This window comes from Salvelinus namaycush, chromosome 11 (genome assembly GCF_016432855.1).
Source record: "Salvelinus namaycush isolate Seneca chromosome 11, SaNama_1.0, whole genome shotgun sequence".
NCBI classification, from domain to species: domain Eukaryota; kingdom Metazoa; phylum Chordata; class Actinopteri; order Salmoniformes; family Salmonidae; genus Salvelinus; species Salvelinus namaycush.
In genome coordinates, this window is record NC_052317.1 from 7946380 (window position 1) to 7974007 (window position 27628).

Consider the following 27628-nt stretch of genomic DNA (forward strand, 5'->3'; position numbering starts at 1 on the left):
GAATGACACTGAAATGAGCCAGTAGGTGGACAAGGAGGTGGGGGAAGATGGGGATCCACTTTTTGAGTAGAACAGTCGTGTTAAGGGAAGTCTTATGTATTTCCTGTGTGTCTGTGTGACAACAATCGGCCTAGGGTATCCTGCTGTTTCCTGTTTTTCTCACCAGAGAGTGAGAAGAGGGGTACGATCACTGTCCTGACCATGGTTTCTGTTATGTAAATGACTGGACATTTTGAGAAATTTACTGGACCTGTATGCTTTGGGTGCGTAACTTGATATGGGTGTCTACCCACAGTGCTCAGAATAACAGAAATCACACATAGATTATGGTAATTCATCTTAACAGTACATTGTAACTCGAGGATGCAACGACATGTGTCCTCACCGAATTACTATGCAGACTTTGAAGACGTTAGGTCAACTGTTCACATTTGACTTTTCCTCAGCCAACAAGACGATTAACGAACAGCAAAATCACTAGCCTATGTGTTATAGTTTATGTAGTGTCTAACCTATGTCAATCTACTATCCCCCATAGTAGAAAAGTTCACCTATACTATTGGTCAGTTGGTTGAGAAAAATGTCCTATTCCAAACAGACTCTGGGACAGTTGTGGGACAATGGATCCCAAATTCATACAGCCAGTATGCCTAGGCTACATATATTTAAAACATTTTTTAAAGCGATGACGCTGATGCAACAGATCAGAAAGATTAGCTTACAATTTTGATGCTTTACAAAAATATACATGTAAAAATGTCAAAGATTTTACAGAGGTTCAGATAAGGAAATGAGTCAATTGATGTGAATTCATTATGCTGTAATCTATGGATTTCACATTACTGGGAACTAGAATACGCTGTCGTACTCGTTGATCCAGAGCATCCCAAACATGTCTGAGTATGCAGGCCTTGGAAGAACTGGGACATTTTCAGCTTCCATGAAGCTGAAAATCTTTGATGGCTGTGCATTATCATGCTGAAATATGAGGTGATGGCGGCAGATGAATAGCACAACAATGGGCATCAGGATCTTGTCACGGGATGTCTCTGCATTTAAATTGCCATCAATTAAAATGCAATTGTTTGTTTTTCGTAACTTATGCCTGCCCGTAACAGCCCCACCATGGGGCACTCTGTTCACAACATTGACATCAGCAAACCGCATGCCCTTACAACGTCATACATACTGTCTGCCATATACCCGATACAGTTGAAACAGGGATTCATCCATGAAGCGCACACTTCTCCAGCATGACAGTGGCCATTGAAGGTGAGCATTTGCCCACTGAAGTTGGTTACGATACCGAACTGCAGTCAGGTCATGACCCTGGTGAGGAGGACAAACACGCAGATACGCTTCCCTGAGACGGTTTCTGTCAGTTTGTGCAGAAATTCTTTGGTTGTTCAAGCCCACAGTTGCATCAGCTGTCCGGGTGGCTGGTCTCAGACGATCCCGCAGGTGAAGAAGCGTGGAAGGCCTGGCCTGGAGTGTTTATTCGTGGTCTGCGGTTTTGGTTTGAAGTACTGCCAAATTCCCTAAAATGACATTGGAGGTGGTTTATAGTAGAGAAATAAAAATGTCATTCTCTGGCAACAGCTCTGGGGACATTCCTGTAAATGAGTAGCAATGTACAGGTAACTGACAAAATATAGGAAACAGTTAGGTAAATGATGGATACTAAGTATATTGAAAGCAGGTGCTTCCACACAGGTGTGACTCCTGAGTTAATTACGCAATTAACATCCCATCATGCAGAAGGCCATGAATAAAAATACCCAGTTGCCCTTTTATTTTTGCTACCATGGCTAGAAGACGAGATCTCAGTGACTTAAAAAAGGAAGGTCTCAGGAGCATATGGGGTTGAAAGTGTGTGTGCATGTCTGTCACCAGATCTCAACCGAGTTAAACACTTATGGGAGATTCTGGAGCGGTTCCTGGGACAGCGTTTTCCACCACCATCAGACAAACACCAAATGATGGAATTTCTCCAGACACTTGTAGAATCTTGCCTGTCTAGGCGCACTGACGCTGTTTTGGCATACGCTTTACTTTGTTACCATTCAGCAGGCAGGGGACTCTTTTGGCTAAAACAGGTGAACGGAATTAGCCCACCACCGGTAATCTTTTGCACTGCTTTAAACTCCCTTTAACTGCTTGTGGTTTGTGTTTTAAGTCCCATCTGCCTTTTTTAATGCTATTCTAAAGAAAGGTGTATTGTTCTGCCTGTCCCCGTCTTTAGGTTCTTCCTCAGTCATCAACTCTGCTCCAGGTACAGAGGCCCTCCATTGTTTGGAGAGGAAGGCATGTCAGCGCTTCGCTGCCAATAATAGACTGGTTAAACAGTTCCTTCATGGGGAAGTATTGTTACTGTACGTCACAAAGGGCTATTTATGCACAGCATTTAGGTGAGCAGTGTTTAAGTGATCAGGTAACTGCCAAAATAATGGAAACACTTGAGTAAATGAGGAATACAAAGTACAGTTGAAGTCAGAAGTTTACATACACCTTAGCCAAATACATAAACTCAGTTTTTCACAATTCCTGACATTTAATCCTACCAAAAATTCCTTGTCTTAGGTCAGTTAGGATAACCACTTTATTTTAAGAATGTGAAATGTCAGAATAGTAGTAGAGAGAATGATTTATTTCAGCTTTTATTTCTTTCATCACATTCCCAGTGGGTCAGAAGTTTACATGTACTCAATTAGTATTTGGTAGCATTGCCTTGAAATTGTTTAACTTGGGTCAAACATTTCAGGTAGCCTTCCATAAGCTTCCCACAATAAATTGGGTGAATTTATGCCCATTCCTCCTGACAGAGCTGGTGTAACTGAGTCAGGTTGTAGGCCTCCTTGCTCGCACACGCTTTTTCAGTTCTGCCCACAACTTTTCCATGGGTTTGAGATCAGGGCTTTGTGATGGCCACACCTTGACTTTGTTCTCCTTAAGCCATTTTGCCACAACTTTGGAAGTATGCTTGGGGTCATTGTCCATTTGGAAGACCCATTTGCGACCAAGCTTTAACTTCCTGACTGATGTCTTGAGATGTTGCTTCAATATATCCACATCATTTTCCGTCCTCATGATGCCATCTATTTTGTGAAGTGCACCAGTCCCTCCTGCAGCAAAGCACCCCCAAAACATGATGCTGCCACCCCCTTGCTTCACGGTTGGGATGGTGTTCTTCAGCTTGCAAGCATCATCAGACCAGAGGACATTTCTCCAAAAAGTACGATCTTTGTCCCCATGTGCAGTTGCAAACCGTAGTCTGGCTTTTTTATGGCGGTTTTGGAGCAGTGGCTTCTTCCTTGTTGAGCGGCTTTTCAGGTTATGTTGATATAGGACTAGTTTTACTGTGGATATAGATACTTTTGTATCTGTTTCCTCCAGCACCTTCACAAGGTTTTTTGCTGTTGTTCTGGGATAGATTTGCACTTTTCGCACCAAAGTATGTTCATCTCTAGAGAACAGAACATGTCTCCTTCCTGAGCGGTATGACGGCTATTGGTCCCATGGTGTTTATACTTGCGTACTATTGTTTGTACAGATGAACCTGGTACCTTCAGGCGTTTGGAAATTGCTCCCAAGGATGAACCAGACTTGTGGAGGTCTACAATTTATTTCTTAGGTCTTGGTTGATTTATTTTGATTTTCCCATGATGTCAAGCAAAGAGGCACTGCGTTTGAAGGTTGGCCTTGAAATACATCCACAGATACACCTCCAATTGACTCAAATGAGGTCAATTAGCCTATCAGAAGCAACTAAAGCATGACATTTTCTGGAATTTTCCCAAGCTGTTTAAAGGCACAGTCAACTTAGTGTATGTAAAGATGTCCTAACCGCCTTGACAAAACTATAGTTTGTTGACAAGAAATTTGTGGAGTGGTTGAAAAATGAGTTTTAATGACTCCAACCTATGTGTATGCAAACTTCCGACTTCAACTGTAGTGTGTTTGTGTGGCTGTATGTAATGGGGGTGTCAGTGTAAGTACTGTATGTGTGTGTGCGCAGAGTCCAGTGCAAAATAAGTCCAATGCGGGTAGCCATTTGATTAGTTATTTAGCAGTCATGTTTTGCATTCTTATGGCTTGGGGGTAGAAGTTGTTCAGCGTGCTGTTGGTTCCAGTCTTGCAGCACTGGTACCGCTTGCTGTGCTGTAGCAGAGAGAACAGTCTATGGCTTGGGTGGCTGGAGTCTTCTAAAAAAAAAAATGTGATGTACAGTGATGTACTGGCCCGTACTCGCTATCCTCTGTAGCGCCTTGCGGTCAGATGCCCAGCAGTTGCAATACCAGGGCTCGACATAAAGGCGTGTCAATTTTTTTTTTAAGTTGGACAACCAGAATATAGATTTCAGTTGTTTGTATGGACAAGTAAACAATCACAATATCAAACAACTACTATGATCAGGCAGGGCAGTGCATGGTTGACATTGAGTAAATTGCCTATATTCCTATTCCTATAGCCTATTTCAATACATTTTATATTTACATAAAGCAAGAGAACAATGTAGACCGAGCTAAGAGTCTCACCAAAGCAGTGCAAAATATCCCGTCAGAATAAAAAATATATATAATCTTTTTGAATGCAGGAATCTGGGCCTTTTTGTTGTTGTTGAGGATACTCTGGTGTCTTATTGTTATTAAAGTCCATATGTATTATTTGTGACCCAACACCTGGATTCGGTCCTATGTAGGAAAATTTGGAATGGTGTTTTTTTACATTGGATAAAAGTAGAGACTGTAATCCGGAACAGCCTTCTTTCTGTGTTCTCTTTTTGGACTCATTTCACTCATTTCAAAACTCTGTCAACTTCCATGACAACGACACTGTTTCTTCCCCACCATTGTCATCAGAAGACTCTACAATGTCTGGTTCAATGGAAATGTTTTTCCTAAATCGGGGATTTCCTCATTGTCTGATTTTTAAAAAATATTTTTTTGGGTCAGTCAGCATGGCACAATCATCCTCCAGAAAGTAGGCCATCACGTTTTGCCACTTAGCTTTGTCGATAGCGCTATTAACTTCAAGGCAGCAATGTTGAGAACAGTAGCAAAACTGTCAGTTCTTCATATCTTTCCAAAAAAGACGTGGTAGACAGGATTATCCACACATACTTAGCAGCTCATGTTATAGACGGAAGCATGCTACATGGCAGACCAATCCAAACTTCTCTCGTCATGTCCAGCCCATTCATTCTCAGCCAATCATGGCTAGCGGGAAGGTTTCTGTATTTTTTATGTGGCTGAATCAACTTGGCTCATTAAAATAACTTCTTTTTTTTTACAGATGGCTTACAAGTTTGTTATTAATGAAGCCAATGACTGATGTGGTAAACTCTTCAATGTTATCGGATAAATCCTGGAACATATTCCTATCTGTGCTAGCGAAACAGTCCTGTAGATTAGCATCCGCTTCACCGGACCACCGTATTGAGCGTCACTGGTACATCCTGTTTGAGTTTTTGATTGAAAGCATGGTGGAAAAGGGAGGGTGAGGGAGGGCCTTGTATGCCTTCCTGTGTGTGGAGCAAAAGTGATATAGAGTTTTGTCGCCTCTAGTTGCACAGGTGAGAAGTTGGTTAAAATGAGGTAAACGGGCTTCCTTTTCCCTGCATTGAAATCACCAACCACGAGAAACGCCGCCTCTGGATTTGCATTTTCTTGTTTGCTTATGGTCTATACAGCTCTTTGATTGCGGTCTTAGTGCCAGCATCAGTTTGTGGTGGTAGACAGACAGCAACGCATGACTAACTTTTTTCACCACTTGTCCTTTGGACCTTGTGTTGTTGAATGTCCGGATGGCAGTAGACAAGAAGGATATAATTCACATTGATGTTAATGATTCATTTCGAGAGTCATGATTATTGACTCTCTCTCTCTCTGACAAACAACCAAAGAGATCTCTAACAAACACAAACTACTAGGTCATCATTTGGGTCCACAACAAAGTCAATTGTCATGAAGACCCAAATGTCTTAAAATCAATCAAAGGGGCTCTTTCCTTTTCAAACCACTCTCTCCTTCAATGAATTAACATTAACGTGTTAGCTACCAAACTTGTTTGTTTTATGTACCGTCTTTTTAAGCACATGACCAAATGAGTTTCTCACTGGTGGGATAGTAAAGTTAATCTGACTAGTTTAAAATCAAACAAGCAACATCGCTATTTATCTGAGAAGCCGGCTTCAATGATGATTGTTGACTAACTAGAAAATGGGAAGACAGCGTGCATGCAACCCTTCTCGCCTGTGTGCTCATTCACCCCCCCCCCCCAATTTTTTTTAAATTAAAAGCAGTGTATTGGTACTGACAAAGATCAGTACCAATACACGTTGTCAATAAAGTGGTGAATTGGGAGCTTTAACACGGTGCGCGCCTTGTTCTTTGTTAGCCCAGAACCTACAGTGCATTCGTAAAGTATTCAGACCCCTTGACTTTTTCCACATTTTGTTACGTTACAGCCTTATTCTAAAATGGATTAAATAATCCCCCCCCCCCCCCCCCATCAATCCACACACAATACCCCATAATGACAAAGCAAAAACAGGGTTTTAGAAATATATGCATATTTATAAAAAATGTAAATTGACTTCACATTTCCATAAGTATTCTGACCCTTAACTCAGTACTTTGAAGCACCTTTGGCAGCTATTACAGCCTCGAGTCTGACGCTGCAAGCTTGGCACACCTGTATTTGGGGAGTTTGTCCCATTCTTTTCTGCCTGTCCTCTCAAGCTCTGTCAGGTTGGATGGGAGCTTCGCTGCACAGCTATTTTCAGGTCTCTCCAGAGATCTTCGATCAGTTCAAGTCCAGGCTCTGGCTGGGCCACTCAAGGACATTCAGAGACTTGTCCTGAAGCCACTCCTGCTTTGTCTTGTCTGTGTGCTTAGGATCGTTGTCCTGTTGGAAGGTGAATCTTCGACACAATCTGAAGGCTCTGAAGCAGGTTTTCATGAAGGATCTCTCTGTACTTTGCTCCGTTCATCTTTGCCTTGATCGTGACTAGTCTCCCAGTCCCTGCCGCTGAAAAACATCCCAACAGCATGGTGGTGGCAGCATCATGCTGTTGGGATGTTTTTCAGCGGCAGGGACTGGGAGACTAGTCACGATCAAGGCAAAGTACAGAGAGATCCTTCATGAAAACCTGCTTCAGAGGCTTCAGGACTTCAGATTGTGTCGAAGATTCACCTTCCAACAGGACAACGACTCGAGTGTAGCCTTGTACTGTCATAGCTACAGTACAATAACATGGAATTCCTCTTAAAAACAGAGTAATCTGAATGACAAACTGAAATTAAGTACATAATCAACCCCATCTCTGGTCTAAGTGATAAGCACCACAACTGTGGAATATTTACCTTCATTTTCAGCAGAGGCCATTGGCAACTGATTCAAGAACGTAGACAAACCAAGCGAGTGGCCCATGAGATGGTGTAATGTCGTAGCGAAGGAGTGACTTCCGTTTGTCCACTCTACCATAAAGGCTGATTGGTGGAGTGCTGCAGAGATAGATGGGAGAATCTTCCAGAAGGACAACCATCTCCACAGAGGAACTCTGGTGCGCTCTGAGTGACCATCAGGTTCTTGGTCACCTCCCTGACCAAGGCCCCTCTCCCTCGATAGCTCTGTAAAGAATCTTGGTGGTTCCAAACTTCTATTTAAGAATGATGGAGGCCAATGTTCTTGGGGACCTTCAACGCTGCAGACATTTTTTGGTACCCTTCCCCAGATCTGTGCCTCGACACAATCCTGTCTTGGAGCTCTACAGACAATTAATTTGATCTAATGGCTAGGTTTTTGCTCTGACATGCACTGTCAACTGTGGGACCTTTTATATAGACACGAAGTCTGTTGCAACATTCTAAGGTCAGGAAAGTTGGAGCTAGCGTTTTGGGCAAGCTAGCTATTGTCAACTATTTCCTTAAGTAATAATGCAATGATCTTTACAATAAAGTAAAGAGTTTCAAGTCTAGGCCGCTTCATTTGTCACACGTGACTGGCGTTTAGCATATATTTATGTAATTAAAAGTCAAATTAAAGTTTGGCTACATTTTTTACTTGCACCTCATGTCAGCATCGGTTTGTACATAAAGCTGTAGACAATATACATATCACCTGTACTTTGACATGTAGGCTTTTTTTTAATGTATGTGTATGAAAAATGTATTTGAATATTATACTACCTCCTGATCCAATTATGATATGAGTAATTGTTTGATATTGTGATTTTTGTGATCTATACAGTACCAGTCAAATGTTTGGACACCTACTCATTCAAGTTTTTATTACATTTTTACTATTTTCTACATTGTAGAATAATAGTGAAAACATCAGAACTATGAAATAACACCTATGGAATCATGTAGTAACCAAGACAGTGTTAAACAAATCTAAATATATTTGAGATTCTGCAAAGTAGCCACCCTTTGTCTTGATGACGGCTTTGCACACTCTTGGCATTTTCTCAACCAGCTTCATGAGGTAGTCACCTGGAATACATTTCAATTAGCAGGTGTGCCTTAAATTAATTGGTGGAATTTCTTTCCTTAATGCATTTGAGCCAATCAGTTGGGGTGGTATACAGAAGATAGCCCTATTTGGTAAAAGACCAAGTCCATATTATGGCAAGAACAGCTCAAATAAGCAAAGAAATACGACAGTTCATTACTTTAAGACAAGAAGGTCAATCTGGAACATTTCAAGAACTTTGAAAGTTTCTTCAATTGCAAAAACCATCAAGAGCTGTGATGAAACTGGCTCTCATGAGGACCACCACAGGAAATGAAGACAGAGTTACTTCTGCTGCAGAGGATAAGTTCATTAGAATTACCAGCCTCAGAAATTGCAGCCCAAATAAATGCTTGAGTTCAAGTAAAAGACACATCTCAACCTCAACTGTTCAGAGGAGACTGCATGAATCAGGCCTTCATGGTCAAATTGCTGCGATGAAACCACTACTAAAGGACACCAATAATAAGAAGAGATTTGCTTGGGCCAAGAAACACGAGCAATGGACATTAGACCGGTGGAAATCAGTCCTTTGGTCAGGTGAGTCCAAATTTGAGATTTTTAGTTCCAACCGCTGTGTCTTTGTGAGACGCAGAGTAGGGAAACGGATGATCTCTGCATGTTCCCACCGTGAAGCATGGAGGTGGTGTGACGATGTGGGGGTGCTTTGCTGGTGACACTATCAGTGATTTTATTTAGAATTGAAAGCATACTTAACCAGCATGGCTACCACAGCGATCTGCAGAGATACGCCATCCCATCTGGTTTGCGCTTAGTGGGACTAAAATGTGTTTTTCTACAGGACAATGACCCAAAACACCTCCAGGCTGTGTAAGGGCTAGTTGACCAAGAAGGAGTGTGATGGAGTGCTGCATCAGATGACCTGGCCCCCACAATCACCCAACCTCAACCCAATTGAGGTGGTTTGGGATGAGTTGGACCACAGAGTGAAGGAAAAGCAGCCAAAGAGTGCTCAGCATATGTGGGAACTCCTTCAAGACTGTTGGAAAAGCATTCCAGGTTAAGCTGGTTGAGAGCATGCCAAGAGTGCAAAGCTGTCCTCAAGGAAAAGGGTGGCTACTTTGAAGAATCTAAAATATAAATACAGGCCTATCTTAAGCTAAATATGGAGCACACAATTAAAAATACTTATCAAACTTAATTTAGCCAACAAATGTTTTAACAGAATAAAACAAACACGTTTTGAATATTTAAAGAATTGGTTTAGATTAATAAATAGGCCTACAGTAATAATGATATACAATAATAATAATGATGATAATAAAACAAATGATTCTAAATATGAAAAAAAAAATCCATGCAAGTTGCGCACAGCCTGCATTTGGCCGAACCACCGTTCTTATCATAGTCTTATCACAGTCTCTTACTTTCATTTGACCTCAATTTTTGCAATCAACAGTAGCTGTGGGGTGGGCCATTTCCCTTCTCCTCATGTCTCATCATTAAACAGTGTACTTGTGGCCTCAAAGGCCCCATAGTCAGGACAAAGGCGGTAATGTTAACCATCTGAGCTCGCCCCCCCTATCAACAGCGGTTGGCAAAATATAATGTTCTTACTCTGTAGACCTCAACACTTACATTTTTGTACAGTTTTAGCCTCCGTTGCCTGCACTGCGTTCAAAATATTTAAACTAGGAGTTAAGAGTACAGTGTGTTTCACTCTACAGGCACCTTGTTCTTTGAAACTCCCCCAAAGTGATTTTTATTTTTTTAAAGTTTGAATATTTGTGAATTGCGTACTGTTCTGTTTGCTACCTTGAACTCAATTTAGTGAAAGGCTTTTAGGCATACATTAGCCTCTATCCTCCTAACTAGTTAGCTTTGCACACAGGGTATTCTACCTCCAAGACATTTTGCAATACGAGCCTTGCTTTCTCTTGTCTGTCTTCTCTGATTCATTCCCTCACTCTCTTTTTTTTTTCTCTCCCTGTTTTCTCTGACTTTTGTTGGCACAGGAACCCCTCCATTGCGTTCTACCAGGCCTTCCAGTCTGGCAGCAGGCTGTGGGCCCACAGTGATAGGTACTGGACTGGATGGGACAGGCCTGCCTGTGTGTGTGTTTTATGGTGCAGTGCGTTTGCAGCTCAGCAGCAGTAGTGAGCTTTCCTTTGTGGATGTGCATGGCTGGAAACGGAGCATGGCAGCGGCAATGTGTTGGCCAGCCAAACCTCTCACACTCAGCCAACAGGCCTACATTAATAGCTGCCTTCTCAGTAACACGAAGGCCCACTAAAGCCCATAAACAAACAGTTGTTCCCTGAACCTCCCCTCAACTGACTCACGCTGGTCAGTGTATGACACTGAACAGAGGGGTGGCTATAAAGGGCAAGCCACTTTTAGTCATAATATGAAGTCATCAATAGGAATAATCGGATGATTTAAATAGAACATGCCAAATCCAATACCTTTCCCGAACACTCCCACTTACAAAGCAGATGATATGTCAGTCTATCATGACCTCTCTCCTACCCCTTTCTGAGTGCTAGATGGAGTGTGCATTCAGGAGGCAGGACATTCTTGAGAAGCCTCTATACAAATGAAAAGGGAACCATATAGAACTATATCTGACAGGAGAGCACCAGACGGGAAATGAAAGCGTGTTGTTAAAGCGACGCTCAGCTGACAGACGCCACGGAGGAGAACTGTACACACAGGCAGTCATTTCATACACACAACCACCTCCAGCCATTACGCTGTGTGCCTGAAACCCACTCACACTAAAGCATTGATTGACTGACTGACTGACTTAGAGAGCACTGTCTGAGTGCTTTCTAACTGGGACGCTGTAGTAACATCATGTACTTCTGCCTGGAATAGTACATGCCGATTTCAGTTGTGCTGTGTTGTTTGGAGACTTTACTATTACTGCAAGCACCTGGAATGTACTGCATGTCTCCAGTTGGTTTCCATCACCAGCACCACCGCGGGATGGCAGGGGCGTTGCGCTTCACTTCCTGTTTTAGAGGTGCTGTATGTAGGGCGTTCCGTGGGTACACACTTCCACGAGGGCTTGTTTCCATGGCAGGAATGCAAACAGGCCAGGCTTGTATTTCATGTCATTTCATTATTCGACCTCATTTGGTAACCAATTGGGTTCTCGCAACATGATACCATAGAGATTGTTCAGATGTCTCTCAGCATCATGCCACACTGTTTCCCCCTGATGTTTTGCACTGTAAAAACGAGATGGATTGCCAAATAGCCAGTTCTCTTGCATGAAGAAATGCTTGTGTGTTTGTGTATCCTTTCGCATCTGTCAATTTCCTTCTAGTTACGAAATGAATCTGCTTGTAGTCACGCGTGTTTGTGAAATGTCTTTCATGGTAGAAGCAGGTAGGTACATTCAAAGGTGTCACGGTAGTTAAGCCCACCTGCAGATACTGAACATGTGGACTGGCCTCGCTTGTGAGTTGTTTTTATCATATGCCAAGCTAAGCCAGAGGCCCCAACTGGACTTCCCTCTCACTGAAGTTACTGATCCCAGGGATAGCATGAGGCAACAGTGGCCAGGGGCAAGGTATTCCTACTCAGTTGCTCCCACCTCGGTCCCTGTCAATGTAGGAGCACTTTGTGACTGTCCACTCTTTGGTGGCTAATGCATCTTTTGATTCGCATTCTTCTCTTGAACCCTTGAGGTTCGGGAATCGTCTCGGTCATTCTGTTTGTAACAACAAACCCTAATTCAAGCTCCATTTAAGCTCGGTCCAGTGAATTGTACAAGGTAAACTTTATAGAGTTTAGCTTGTACAAAAATGGACGAGAGCAGCTTTTTGTTTGATCTCAGCCCAACCCTAAGGCCCGTGGGCTCTGACGAACAGAGGCGGTTTTACACTGTTTACCTTCACCCAGGTAGAGCCGGAGACGTACCTTTATACTACGTACTGTACGTGATTGAAGTCCGAAGCTTTAGCAAAGAGTTAGGCCTACGTGGCTTTAACGAGAAGTCAGTGGCTTTAACTAGAAACTAGTGGCTAAGAGAAGATCACATGTTCAAAGGGGCTTGGGAGAACTGGAGCTTGTTACACCACCTGGCCACACATTGTTTTGTCTTCAACCCAAAAAATCACAACTCTCAGGAGTAATTTAGTTTGTTTGACAATTTGCGTAGGACTTTTAGACACTCATGCTGCCATTCTGGCTTTGGTAGCTAGTTCTGTTATTTTTCTTGGTCTGTTGAGGAGTGCAAGGGTTATGCAATTGGTAGGATTTCACCCCCCACAATTCTTAAAGTAGCTTAATTTGAGTGGGCAGTGGGCACTGCCCAGACTGATCTATGATCAGCTGGTTTGTGGCAGCTCTTACCTAACCACACCCGTGTAGTTAGACTCTACCATCCTCCCCAAAATTGGTGGGGGTTCCACCATAGCCCTGCCAGTGGCTGGCTTTATCCAAACTCCTCTTTATCGAACATGGAAAAACTACACTAATGTACTCCATTCCATATTCTCCTGTAAACCAGGCCTGTGTTCTCTCGTGTTGGTCTTTTTCAAGCCGTCTTTAATTCAAATGAATAAACACACTCCACTTCAGTCTGTCCCAGTGTCTGAATCCAGGAACGCTGGTATTAAAGGTTTACGCCCAGTTAGGCAGTTTAGTGTACAGTAGCTCGCTAGAGAGCCCAATGTTTATTACGGGTTGTTTTTTAATATTATTAATGCACTACTAGCCTAGTTGTCTAAGATTTTCTTGTCATTAAAGTGCAATAGGACCAGTGACAAGTGTTTGGTTTAGGAAAATGACCAGGCCTACTTCAAATGATTAGGCTAGTCCATGATTGCATTCATGCATTTGATTTAATCATTTGAACTGATTTATTGTTTTGGTCTCATACTGGCACAGGACCAGTCTGGAGGTATTTGGGCTTGGGGCCCACCACAAGATCTGTGCTTTTACAGAGGGAGAGCGCCGTTGGGTCAGACCCATTGGAAACCCACAGCAGGCAGGAAACCTATAGGAGGGACTGTGTGCATGCTAGGAACTAACCTAATTGAAACAAATTTGGGAAGTGTAGGGTGAAGTTTGTTTTTTGCCTCTAAGGTTTTTCTGGCATACATAACTCTTTGGCTGTTAGGATCTATTACTATTTGAAATCTTTTGAGTATTTTGAGCGTTTGCTTTAGCCTGCCTGAAGGGCCATGTGGTGGGGGAGGGGGGGGGTTATACTTTCAAGACTTCAATTGCAACAGGCAAGCTCAATCAACCACAGATATAGTATTTTATAAAATATTTTAAGTAGTTTTTGAATCCAGGTCTGGTGTAGTGAGTGTGCCCTGAGCTTGCCTCTTGCTTGTGTGTACATTGTGTTTTTATACGTTTTGGGGAAGTGTGCCTACTGCCTCCTTGCATGTGAGACGTTTTGTCTTACTCAGCCTTCGTTATCCATCATCCTCTTGTCAGCGAGACCAAAGTGGAGGTTTGTGGTACAAAAAGTCGCTGTACTGGCTGAAGGGCTGGCAGAACATTCCTCCCTGGAGGAGCCTGTTGATGGGAATCTGCCTGTGCTTCCGCTCCTCTTGGACAAGTACATTTGGATGGTGAAAGAACACAATGTCTGGTGCTGCGCCGTGCTCATCAACCCTTATTTTTGAGGGAACCTCTGAGCGCGTGTGTGCGCATTAGAGCCTGAGACGTCAAAAAGAAGCAGCTGTCCTGCACATCCTTCTGAAAGTGTTAATCATGACATGGTGCAGTTAGTTGACACACTGATTGGAATGACCATTAGAATGGCACCAGATGTCAACCCATGCAGTCGGTCTTTGCTGATAAAGGTAACCACACCCATATCGGGTGGTGAATACACATACACTTAGGTTGGAGTCACTAAAACTCGTTTTTCAACCACTCCACACATTTCTTGTTAACAAACTATAGTTTTGGCGAGTCGGTTAGGACATCTACTTTGCATGACAAGTCATTTTTCCAACAATTGTTTACAGACAGATTATTTCACTTATAATTCGCTGTATCACAATTCCAGTGGGTCAGAAGTTTACATACACTAAGTTGACACAGCCTTTAAACAGCTTAGAAAATTCCAGAAACTAATGTCCTGGCTTTAGAAGCTTCTGATAGGCTAATTGACATAATTTGAGTCAATTGGAGGTGTACCTGTGGATGTATATCAAGGCCTACCTTTAAACTCAGTGCCTCTTCGCTTGACATCATGGGAAAATCAAAAGAAATCAGCCAAGACCTCAGAAAAAGAATTGTAGACCTCCACAAGTCTGGTTCATCCTTGGGAGCAATTTCCAAACGCCTGAAGGTACCAGGTTCATCTGTACAAACAATAGTACGCAAGTATAAACACCATGGGACCACGCAGCCATCATACCGCTCAGGAAGGAGACGCGTTCTGTCTCCTAGAGATGAACGTACTTTGGTGTGAAAGTGCAAATCTATCCCAGAACCACAGCAAAAGACCTTGTGAAGATGCTGGAGGAAACGGGTACAGAATTATCTATATCCACAGTAAAATGAGTCCTATATCGACATAACCTGAAAGGCCACTCAGCAAGGAAGAAGCCACTGCTCCAAAACCGCCATAAAAAAGCCAGACTATGGTTTGCAACTGCACATGGGGACAAAGATCGTACTTTTTGGAGAAATGTCTTCTGGTCTGATGAAATAGAACTGTTTGGCCATAATGACCATCGTTATGTTTGGAGGAAAAAGGGGGAGGCTTGCAAGCGGAAGAACACCATCCCAACCGTGAAGCAGCATCATGTTGTGGGGGTGCTTTGCTGCAGAAGGGACTGGTGCACTTCACAAAATAGATTGCATCATGAGGCAGCAAAATTGTGGATATATTGAAGTAGCATCTCAAGACATCAGCCAGGAACTTAAGCTTGGTTGCAAATGGGTCTTCCAAATGGACAATGACCCCAAGCATACTTCCAAAGTTGAGGCGAAATGGCTTAAGGACAACAAAGTCAAGGTATTGGAGTGGCCATCACAAATCCCTGACCTCAATCCTATAGAACATTTATGTGGGCAGAACTGAAAAAGCGTGTGCGAGCAAGGAGGCCTACAACCTGACTCAGTTACACCAGCTCTGTCAGGAGGAATGGGCCAAAATTCACCCAACTTATTGTGGGAAGCTTGTGGAAGGCTACCTGAAACGTTTGACCCAAGTAAAACAATTTAAAGGCAATGTTACCAAATACTAATTGAGTGTATGTGATCTTCTGACCCACTGGGAATGTGATGAAAGAAATAAAAGCTGAAATAAATCATTCTCTCTACTATTATTCTGACATTTCACATTCTTAAAATAAAGTGGTCATCCTAACTGACCTAAAACAGGGATTTTTTTTTACAAGGATTAAATGTCAGGAATTGTGAAACTGAGTTTTTAAATGTATTTGGTAAAGGTGTATGTAAACTTCCGACTTCAACTGTATGCATGTCATCTGTAAAATGTTTTTCAGATGATTTAATTGGCTATGGTAAGAAGGAAGATTTGATAGCAGATCTGAAAGTTCTAGCCTTTATGTATAACAGGTTGTGAGCCTGGAGCATCAAGTGAACAGCTTGGAAGGTAATAATGGTTACGTAAACAACATGATATACACTGAGCATACAAAACATTAGGATCACCTGCTCTTTCCGTGGCTTAGACAGAATACAGGTGAAAGCTATGATCCTTTATTGATGTCACTTGTTAAATCCACTTCAATCAGTGTAGATGGTGGGGAGACCGGTTAAAGGGTTTTTAAGACGATTGCGGCATGGATTGTGTGTGCGCCATTCAGAGGGTGAATGGGCAAGACAAGAAATGCAAGTGCCTTTTTAAACGAGGTATCGTGTAGGTGCCTGGCACACTGGTTTGAGTGTGTCAAGAATGCAACGCTGCCGAGTTTTTCACACTCAACAGTTTACCGTGCGTATCAAGAATGGTCCACCACCCAAAGGACATCCAGACAACTTGACACAACTGTGGGAAGCATTGGCGTCAACATGGGCCCACTGGAGTCCATGCTACAATGAATTGAGGCTGTTCGGAGGGCAAAGGGGGGTGCAACTTAATGTTAGGAAGGTGTTCCTAATATTTTGTACACAGTGTAGTATCACAATGTCATGAAACTACACAAATCCTTTGGGTATGGGGAGGGGTGCCACTTCCCTAACCTTTTTTATTTCAACCAGCATTTTAGTGCATAGTCAGCCTAACCTGCTCCAAAATGCACACAAGCAATACATGTTACCGGTCCTGAAAAGCAAGGTGATGATTGCGGACCCATTCCATTTTACTACTTCCCCTGCTTTGTTGAGTCATCCGCACTTGGATAAATGCCGTTGACCCCGGTCATAAACCACCGTTCTATTGCAATTTTATCTATGATGTGGTGTGATAACTGTTGCGCATCTAGGTGAACTTTGACTTTGTTTCTATTTGATTGACATGATTTTGAATATCTGAATACATTTGGAATCTCCCTGCACGCGCATCAAAGCGACCGCGGAAGGTATGAAATGTATCCCTGGCCTACTTGTCAACCCATGTCTTCCTGATGTCCAGTTTGTAATGCATGTCTTCTTCTTGACGTGCAAGGTTTTATTTTTCCCTATGTAGCCTAGTGATACCTAAGCCCTTCAGTGCTCTTGTGGTGTACTCGTGGAGTACTCTCTCGACCATGCGTTACACTATCCTACAAACTACTTTGCTGTCCTGGTTCTCCTCTTAGTTATTCAGTATCATTGGTCCATTACAGAGAACAACACGGGTAAGTGTATTGCTCGTTTCAATAGTGGAGTGTTGGTTTTGATGACGGGGTCTAGTTGTCGTTGGATTTATGTTCCTAAAATTAGGTTAAAAGTAGTCTCAATGGGATGTTTTGGAATACGTTTTGTGCACACGTTCAATAAATGTACACTACATTTCCTGAATCTAATCAAAATGTATTTGTCACACTTGCCAAATACAACCAACGTAGACTTTACAATGAAATGCGTATTTACAAGCTCTTTCTCAACCATGCAGAGTAAAAAATAAGAATAGAAAAACATGAGGAATAAACACAATAATGAAGCAACAGTGCCTTCGGAAAGTATTCAGACAGCCTTATTCTAAAATTATTTAAATTGTATTTTTTCTTAATCTACCAACAATAACCCATAATGACAAAGCAAAATAATGTTTTAGAAATTTTTGCTATTTTATAAAAAAGTGATATCACATTTACCTAAGTATTGAGACGCCTTACTCAGTACTTTGGTGAAGCACCTTTGGCAGCGATTACGTCATCAAGTCTTCCTGGGTATGACGCTACAAGCTTGGCACATGTTTTTGGGGGGGATTTCATCATTCTTCTCTGCAGAGCCTCAAGCTCTGTCAGGTTGGATGGGGAGCGTTGCTGCACAGCTATTTTCAGGTCTCCAGAGATGTTCGATTGGGTTCAAGTCCGGGCTCTGGCTGGGCCACTCAAGAACATTCAGAGACTTGTCCCGAAGCCACTCCAGCGTGGTCTTGGCTGTGTGCTTAGGGTTATTGTCGTGTTGAAAGGTGAATCTTCGCCCCCAGTCTGAGGTCCTGAGCGGTCTGGAGCAGGTTTTCATCAAGGATCTCTCTGTACTTTGCTCCGTTCATCTTTGCCTAGGTCCTGACTAGTCTCCCACTCCCTGCCGCTGAAAAACATCCCCACGGCATGATGCTGCCGCCACCAAGCTTCACCGTAGGGATGGTGCCTGGTTTTCTCCAGACGTGACGCTTGGCATTCAGGCAGAAGAGTTCAATATTGGTTTCATCAGACCAGAGAATCTTGTTTCCCATGGTTGTAATCCATTGGTTGCCTTTTGGTTGCCAAACTCCAAGTTGGCGGTCATGTGCCTTTTACTGAGGAGTGGCTTCCGTCTGGCCACTCTACCATAAAGGCCTGATTGGTGGAGTGCTGCAGAGATGGTTGTCCTTCTGGAAGGTTCTCCCATCTCCACAGAGGAACTCTAGAGCTGTATCAGAGTGACCATCGGGTTCTCGGTCACATCCCTGACCAAGGCCATTCTCCCCCAATTGCTCAGTTTGGCTGGGTGGCCAGCTCTAGGAAGAGTCTTGGTGGTTCCAAACTTCTATGTAAGAATGATGGAGGTCACTGTTCTTGCACCTTCAAAGCTGCAGTAATGTTTTGGTACCTTGAGACAATCCCGTCTCTGAACTCTACGGACAATTCCTTCGATGTCATGGCTTGGTGTTTTCTCTGACAAGCCCTGTCAACTGTGGGACCTTATATAGACAGGTGTGTACCTTTCCAAATCATGTCCAATCTATTGAATTTACCACAGGTGGACTCCAATCAGGTTGTAGAAACGTCTCAAGGATGATCAATGGAAACGGGATACACCTGAGCTCAATTTCGAGTCTTATAGCAAAGGGTCTGATTACTTATGTAAATAAGGTATTTATTTTGTATAAATGTGCAAGCATTTATAAACCTGTTTTCACTGTTATTATGGGGTATTGTATGTAGATTGCTGAGGATTTAAAAAAATATATATATTATTCATTTTAGAAGGCTGCAACATAACAAAATGTGGAAAAAGTAAATGGGTCTGAATACTTTCCAAAGGCACTGTATATACAGGGAGTACCAGTACCATATCAATGTTCAGGGGTATGAGGTAGATATGTACATGTGGGCAGGGATAAGGTGAATATTAGAATAGATAATAATAAAAGTTAATAAATAAAATGGCAGCAAGAGGAAGTCCAGAATCCAGTTGCAGAGGGATGTGGTAAGTCCCATTGTCCTGAGCTTGATGATGAGCTCGGAGGGGACTATGGTATTGAACACTGAGCTATGGTTAATTAACAGAATTCTCACAGGTATTCCATTTGTCCAGGTGGGAGAGAGCAGTGTGAAATAGGGCTGGGAGTTATACCGTATTTTACTATATACCGGTATTTATACATGGACTGGTTTGGATTTTTACTTTACTTTTTATAATTGTACTTCAATGTTTATTCGGTGTGATATGCAACTCCGGCGTGTGTAATGTCAGTTTTTATAGTTTATTCCGTTTGCTACTTGCAAGTCAGCTCCCTCCTGCATGCAATGATTTAGGTCAGGGATGGGCAACTGGCGGCCCTTTTGTAGGCCCGCGGACCAATATTTTGAGATGTATATCTGTGAAGGCTGCTGAAGGGAGGACGGCTCATAATAATGGCAGGAACAGAGCCATGTGTTTGATGTATTTGATACCATTACCACGAGCCCGTTCTCCCCAATTTAAGGTGCCACCAACCTCCTGATTTATATATACACTACCGTTCAAAGGTTTGAGGACAAGTACATTGATGTCTAGTTTGAGAAACAGACGCCTCACAAGTCCTCAACTGGCAGCTTCATTAAATAGTACCCGCAAAACACCAGTCTCAACGTCAACAGTGAAGAGGCGACTCCGGGATGCTGGCCTTCTAGACAGAGTTCTTCTGTCCAGTGTGTGTGTTCTTTTACCCATTTTAATCTTATCTTTTTATTGGCCAGTCTGAGATACGGATTTTTCTTTGCAACTCTGCCTAGAAGGCCAGCATCCCGGAGTCACCTCTTCACTGTTGACGTTGAGACTTGTGTTTTGCGGGTACTATTTAATGAAGCTGCCAGTTGAGGACTTGTGAGGTGTCTGTTTCTCAATCTAAACAATGTAGTAAGCAAGTCGAATTACCGACCGGGGTGGGGCCCATTTGATAATCAGTTATCATATTAAAAACTGCCTCCACCCTATGGCAAATTGTGTAGAATTGCTGGAAATTTGTTATAAACTTGCAGAATCTTCTCTCCGCCTCATGTCAAAATGTGTAGAATTGCAGCAAACTTGCTTTAAAACGGCAACATTTTCTCTATGCCCCATGGCAAAATGTGCAGAATTACAGGAAATGAACTTTAAAGTATGTTTTTTTTTTTTTAATCTTCGCTGTCAGGTGGGCCGCTAAAATATTTTGCTCGCAAGGCAGTGTGTATATGGATGTATACGCAGATCCACGAGCCACTGCGGCCCATCATGAGTTTCGTTTTTTTGGTGGCCCCCACCCCCATCAGTTTCCCATCCCTGATTTAGATATACATCATGACCTGCATGCCACTTCCCACAACAAGCCCTGCCCCCTGTCACTCAAGGAGAGCAGTTATTGGTGTTGCTCGATCACGGAGTCATGAGTACTTCACTTGCGGTTTGCTCAGTCTGGATGGTCAGACGCAAGAAGATGTTGGTGACAACGATGCTGCTTTCAAAGTGTCCTATAATTACTCTATTAGTTTGTGTAGCTTACTATCTGCAAACAGCTTGTTTGTCTTTTCTTAACAAGTGAAAATAAATTGTTAGCTGCTAATGCTAATTGCTAGTTAAAGGGCTAGCTAGCTAAATGTAATCAGTCAGAGCAAACCTAGCTAGCTAATACAGCCTGATATCAGTGCTGGTGTAGGTCTGGATCAGTATGTTTGTACAACGGTATCTTCTAAATCCGAGAGGAATTAGCATAAATATGTTAGCTACCTAGCTAGCTACACGAAGAAGTATCCCCTGGGAAATGCTGACCAACACTACCCTGTCACAATAATTCCTCCCTGGCTTATTAATTTATCATGTCAAACAACAATGTATTCAAAGTGCTGCCCACTATATTCCAACTATTGAATTACAATAATCATATTTCCACGATTCCAACAGGACACCAATAAACTATGCCTATATCATGCAGCCCTGCTTGGCACAGTGTGGAAATGATAAAAGTGTGGTAAATTCAGAAATTGATGTAAATGCTAGAAATTATTTTTGGGTTGAATTGAACTGTATAAAACAGGGCTGTCCAACCCTGTTCCTGGAGAGCTACCCTCCTGTAGGTTTTCCTTTCATCCCCAGTTGTAACTAACCTGATTCAGCTTATCAACCAGTTAATTATTAGAATCAGGTGCGCTAGATTAAGGTTGGAGAGAGAACCTACAGGATGGTAGCTCTCCAGGAACAGGTTTGGACAGCCCTGGTATAAAACAATCAGAATGGAGAAATCACTTAATTGTTGCCACCCTAGAGCATATATATATATATATATATATATATATATATGTGTGTGTGTGTGTGTGTGTGTGTGTGTGTGTATTATTATTATTATTTATTTTTTATTATATATATTTTTTTAACTTAAAAGCCATCATACTGTCAAGAATTTAGAAAAATAGTATGATATTTTGGCCATAACGCCCAGCCCTAGTGTGAAGTGCAGTTGAGATTGCGTCATCTGTGGATCTGTTAGGGTGGTATGTTAATTGGAGTGGGTCTTGGATGATGGTGTTGATGTGTGCCATGAGCAGCTTTTAAAGCACTTCATGATTACAGATGTGAGTTACCGGGTAATAGACGATAAAAGGTCACAGTGCAGAATTATTACACCTGTCGAATGAATGAATGAATGAATGAATGAATGAATGAATGAATGCATTTGACAGATTTTAAAATACATGGTTGCGTCAAACAATGCAATTGTTGAGGATACAAAAAGTTGAGACTTATTTCCATTCTGATCCTCATAACTTTGATGGACAGGGTCACACGATGTGTTCGCTGTAGTTTTGTCAGTTTCCGTTGCACATTCAACTTGTGAAAAGCACAGTATATACAGTGGGGTCTGGAATTATTGGATCCCTTTATAAAGATTAGCAAAAAATAGAAATACTGTTAAAAATACGTTTTACAAATAATTTATACTAATACAATTGTTCAGAAAAATGTTTAACAAGTAATACAAATAATCTAAAAAAAGACACCGGTCAATTATTGGATCCCCGGTTTTCAACAGGCTACTCTAGCACCCTCCCCTTGTGAGGCTAACAAGATTATTTGGAGAACACATTGGTGTGCGTGGCCAAAGACCTCTATTTTCGTCATATGACCATAATAATAAATTAATAAAAGACAGTACTGTGCAGCCGTCTTTATCGAACTGGCCAAGGCTTTCGACTATGTCAATCACCACATTCTTATCGGCAGACTCAACAGCCTTGGTTTCTCAAATGACTGCCTCGCCTGGTTCACCAACTACTTCTCTGATAGAGTTCAGTGTGTCAAATCGGAGGGCCTGTTGTCCGGACCTCTGGCAGTCTCTATGGGGGTACCACAGGGTTCAATTCTCGGACCGACTCTTTTCTCTGTATATATCAACGATGTCGCTCTTGCTGCGGGTGATTCCCTGATCCACCTCTACGCAGGCGACACCATTCTGTATACATCTGGCCCTTCTTTGGACACTGTGTTAACTAACCTCCAAACGAGCTTCAATGCCATACAACACTCCTTCCGTGGCCTCCAACAGCTCTTAAACGCTAGTAAAACCAAATGCATGCTTTTCAACCGTTCCCTGCCCGCACCCGCCCGCCTGACTAGCATCACTACTCTGGACGGTTCTGACTTAGAATATGTGGACAACTACAAATACCTAGGTGTCTGGTTAGACTGTAAACTCTCCTTCCAGACTCATATTAAACATCTCCAATCCAAAATTAAATCTAGAATCGGCTTCCTATTTCACAACAAAACCTCCTTCACTCACGCCGCCAAACATACCCTCGTAAAACTGACTATCCTACCGATCCTCGACTTCAGCGATGTCATTTACAAAATAGCTTCCAATACTCTCCTCAGACTGCATCCAGTTTGCTATCACAGTGCCATCCGTTTTGTCACCAAAGCCCCTTATACCACCCACCACTGCGACCTGTATGATCTAGTCGGCTGGCCCTTGCTACATATTTGTCGCCAGACCCACTTTCTCCAGGTCATCTATGTTAGGTAAAGTTCCGCCTTATCTCAGCTCACTGGTGTCGATTAACACCCACCCGTAGCACGCGCTCCAGCAGGTATATGTCACTGGTCATCCCCAAAGCCAACACCTCTTTGGCCGCCTTTCCTTCCAGTTCTCTGCTGCCAATGACTGGAACAAATTGCAAAAATCGCTGAAGCTGGAGACTTATATTTCCCTCACTAACTTTAAACATCAGCTATTTGAGCAGCTAACTGATCGCTGCAGCTGTACATAGTCCATCTGTAAATAGCCCATCCAATCTACCTACCTCATCCCCATATTGTTTTTATTTACTTTTCTGCTCTTTTGCACACCAGTATTTCTACTTGCACATCACCATCTGCTCATCTATCACTCCAGTGTTAATTTGCTAAATTGTAATTACTTCGCTACTATGGCCTATTTATTGCCTTACCACCTCATGCCATTTTCACGCTGTATATAGACTTTCTTTTTCTATTGTGTTATTAACTGTACTCTTGTTTATTCCATGTGTAACTCTGTGTTGTTTGTCGCACTGCTTTGCTTTATCTTGGCCAGGTCGCAGTTGTAAATGAGAACTTGTTCTCAACTAGCTTACCTGGTTAAATAAAGGTGAAATAATAAAATTTAAAAAATAATGATTGGTTGAATAATTTACCTGTGATTTTGTCTTCATGCTAATATTCTCCTCTTCCTTTTACAGTGCCTCTGGAGCCAGTGTTGTTGCCATTGATAATAAAATAGAACAAGCCATGGTAAGGGTTTTTATTGAATCATAATCATTTTTATAGTATCATATTTTGCTCTCATTTTGGTTTTAAACAGTGTTGATGAAATGGAACTTCTGTATTGGAAAGGAGTGAATCTCAACTAATTTGCTCAGGTGCCACTGGTTTAGGTCTCCTCTTGGTACTTAACTAAAAAATCTAAACTAATTCAAATAAGTTGCCATCTAGAGACGCCATCACCTAGTTTGCTGGTCGCTGTGTTGATGACGAGGATGAGTTTTCTCTTCTGTCCTCTCGTAATGAATGTTGGCGAGCTAAATGCTATTAGCATGTCCCTTGTTTTCTTTCTATCTCAGGACCTGGTGAAAAGCCATCTGATGTACGCGGTGCGCGAGGAGGTGGAGGTGCTGAAGGAGCAGATCAAGGAGCTGTTTGAGAGGAACTCTATGCTGGAGCGGGAGAACGCCGTGCTGAAATCCCTGGCCAACAGCGACCAGCTGTCTCAGCTCTCTGTCCGGCCGGCCGACACAAACTCCTCCTGCAGCACGCCTCCACAGCAAGGGGTGGGCCAAGGCCAGCCGCAACTACATGCTCCACCACAAGCCCAGCTTCAAACACAGCCGCTCCAGGCCCAGTCCCAGCAACTTCAAACCCAGCCTCAAGTGCTGCTTCAGCTCCAGTCCCAGCAACTACAGCCTTTGTCTCAACCCCAGCTCCAGCTTGACACCAGCCAGCCCCCGCCTTCGCAGCAACCACAGCCCAACGTCAACTCCGCTTGAAGTGCATCTTCCCTCCCTATCTCTCTCCGTGACAGGAGAGGGGGGGAGGGGAAAAAAAGTAGAAAACATCCTCCAATTCTAAATTGGCATACGAAGCAAAAAAACAATATTGTCTTGTTCGCCACCAGCTTGACCACCACAACCAAGAGCAGTGCTTCAGTGTGTCTGTGTGTGTGCTGTATGCCGGCTGTTCGGCCTTCCCAGTGTTAATGCAATCATCGAGCGAGAGAGAGTATGAGCGAGAGAAAGGGGGGCACTTCTTGTGGGGCGCCATGCTGGAGCTTTGACCGACCCCCCCCCCCCCCACCCAGGGGCAACACACAGAGGAGAGGGGAAACTCACGAGGACAAATCATCGTGTCCCAGAGTTTTTTTTTTTTTAAGAGAATCGAGTCGGGAAGGGGTTTATTTTTAGCCTTGCAGTTACATGTTGTAAGTAAGTGGGAGAGATCTATTTTCGGAGCCGCGCCACCATTTTCTTTTTCGACATAAGTCCAATCCATGCATCAGTCTAAAGTTCTACTGTTAATGTTTATTTATTACTGGGCTGCTATTTTCATAAAGGAACAATGTCTCACAAAAAGAAAAAAACTAAAAAAAAATATATATATATATATATAAAAATAAACATTGAGCCTTTTCTTTTTTCTTTCTTTTTTTTGTCATTAGTGTTAAAAACAACTGGCCCTACATCCAATGGGCAGTTTATTGCATTAACCAGTTGAATATGTAGGCAATAATAAAGAAACGTCTAACACTAAATGGGCTGTTTTACGATGAAATTGTTTATCCGCATCAGTCAAGATCTAGTTTGAATGTACATTTTGTATAGAGTGTAAAGTATTATGCGCATAGCAAAGTTTGTACAGGTGAACACCAACTCTTGTGACAGGAAATCTGAACATGAATCTGCGGTAGGCTATTTTGACGACAACTTCCAATCCAATTGCTAGTTTCTTTGTCTGAAATTGACAGTTTATTGCCATACTTCCCCGCCCCTACCCTAATGTCGTCTTGTGCATTTGTTTCTGGGATGGGGGCAAAAAATGCTGTGAAATCGTTCAAAACCTACTTTGTAACCAAAGATGCAAAGCTGTGTAATTCTATTATTTTGCACACTTCTATGTATTTTGTTACTTTTTCCTCCTTCACAACAAAATATTTTTGTTGCTGTTTAGCATGTTCTGCATGACCTGTAATCTTCAAACCACTTTCTTACCTCATTTTTATTCAGCACTCTTATTGTAAGATCTGTGAACAATGTAAATGGGGGAAAAAGACATGGAGACAGAGCTAGGGTTTTGGTTGAGCAACACAAACTAGTGTTAGACACTAGCTGCAAAAAAATGAAGTGAGCCATGTTTTGTTCATTTAAATGGTGTTTGAATTTCATATGCCAATAGTTTTGTTACATTGCAAATTTGTATCTATTTAAATAAATGCAATCTTCCGATTCAAATTTTGTGAAAACCTGAGTACCTTTTTTGTGAAATGACTACCCATTAGGAACCACAGGAGACTTGAAGTATTTTAAATTGTCACACTGTGTGTTTTAAAGTCTTTCCATAAATGCCTAAAGAATGTACCATTCTAATTAGTTTGCTTCTAGCAAATGTCACACACTTAACCAGAGAGGAGTAATGGGCCCAATCCCAAATCCTCCCCTAAACCCTGCCTGCACCTGGGAGGAATCTAACTGGTAATAGCGCCATCTTGCCCTCTGATAGGCTAGGTGAGAGTTTCACCATATTGCTTATACCAATCAAATCATCTATGTGGCTGGAAGGTGTGTTAGGATTCTGAACGGTCAGATGGCTAGCAACAATGACAAGAATCTGCCATGCTGGGAATCGTAGGTGGCTTGTATCTTGATTTAAAAATAAAGGAGAGCCTCACACTCTAGGAGCTCAGATGCAAAAATGTAATTACCAACGTTTCGACAGCCAAGCTGTCTTCATCAGCCAAGCTGTCTTCTACTCCGCTAGCCAGCACCTCGCCTAAATAGGTGTGTGTTTCTTTTTCTTCTAGATTGGCTTGTATCTTGATACCATGTTTTGACTGTTTATGCTAAAATTAGCTAACTGACTGTAATGATGCATTTAAAGGATAAGTGTTCATTGTGCAAATGTATTTGTTTTAAACTTTTGGTAACTAAATATAGTTTACATATTGATAGTCTAAGCCAATCCTGTCTGTTTTGCCCCATAGTTGTGTACTCGTCAGTTTGGTTGCTAAACAACCAACCCGTCTATAGGGCGCAGGGTTTACAGGAGGATTTGGAATTGGCCTAAAAAGTCTTTCCTACAAGACTGGTTTGCCAGCCTGTCGAGCAACTCATTCCTTACTGAATGATTTGGTCTGAAAAGATGCCCAATCCCAAATCAGCCCCTGGCTCCTCTGCAATTACCTGAGACCTGTCCAGAACAAGCCCTCAGTTGGAATTTTTGTAAGTGTTCTCAAATTTGTTTATTTTGCTGAAAATGTTTGTCTTGAGTCTCACTTCATGACTTGAATATTAGCCATGTCATGTCATAGCAGTTGGACTCTCCACATGGCTGATATTGTACCCTATTTATTAACATTTTATGAAGAGCTTGAATACCTATAATAACCCAACCTGAATTTTCAATTAATTTGTGTAATATTTTTAAATGCATCAATTGTAGAGAACCTGTTTATAACACCTTAGCCTATCAAGAAAACACAAGTATACATTTTCACATTTTTATTTTTTAAAAAGTAATGATATTTTTTTCAGGAAACCAGGTAGGGGAAGCAGCATCCCCTGGTCAAATCTTCGTCTTTGTCGTCGTCCTCTTT

The 27628-nt window shown here is 42.2% G+C and overlaps 1 protein-coding gene across 1 annotated transcript in view; it reads left to right on the forward strand.

Moving 5' to 3' along the window:
- LOC120055756 (TSC22 domain family protein 2-like) overlaps window positions 1–26267 on the forward strand; it is a 44944-nt gene extending 18677 nt beyond the window's left edge. The window contains exons 2-3 of the mRNA XM_039003701.1: window positions 24006–24057; window positions 24387–26267. Of these exons, the coding sequence (XP_038859629.1) occupies window positions 24006–24057; window positions 24387–24809 (475 nt within the window). The 3' untranslated portion in view covers window positions 24810–26267. The remainder of the gene's footprint in view (window positions 1–24005; window positions 24058–24386) is intronic.
- Window positions 26268–27628: the final 1361 nt, after the last annotated feature.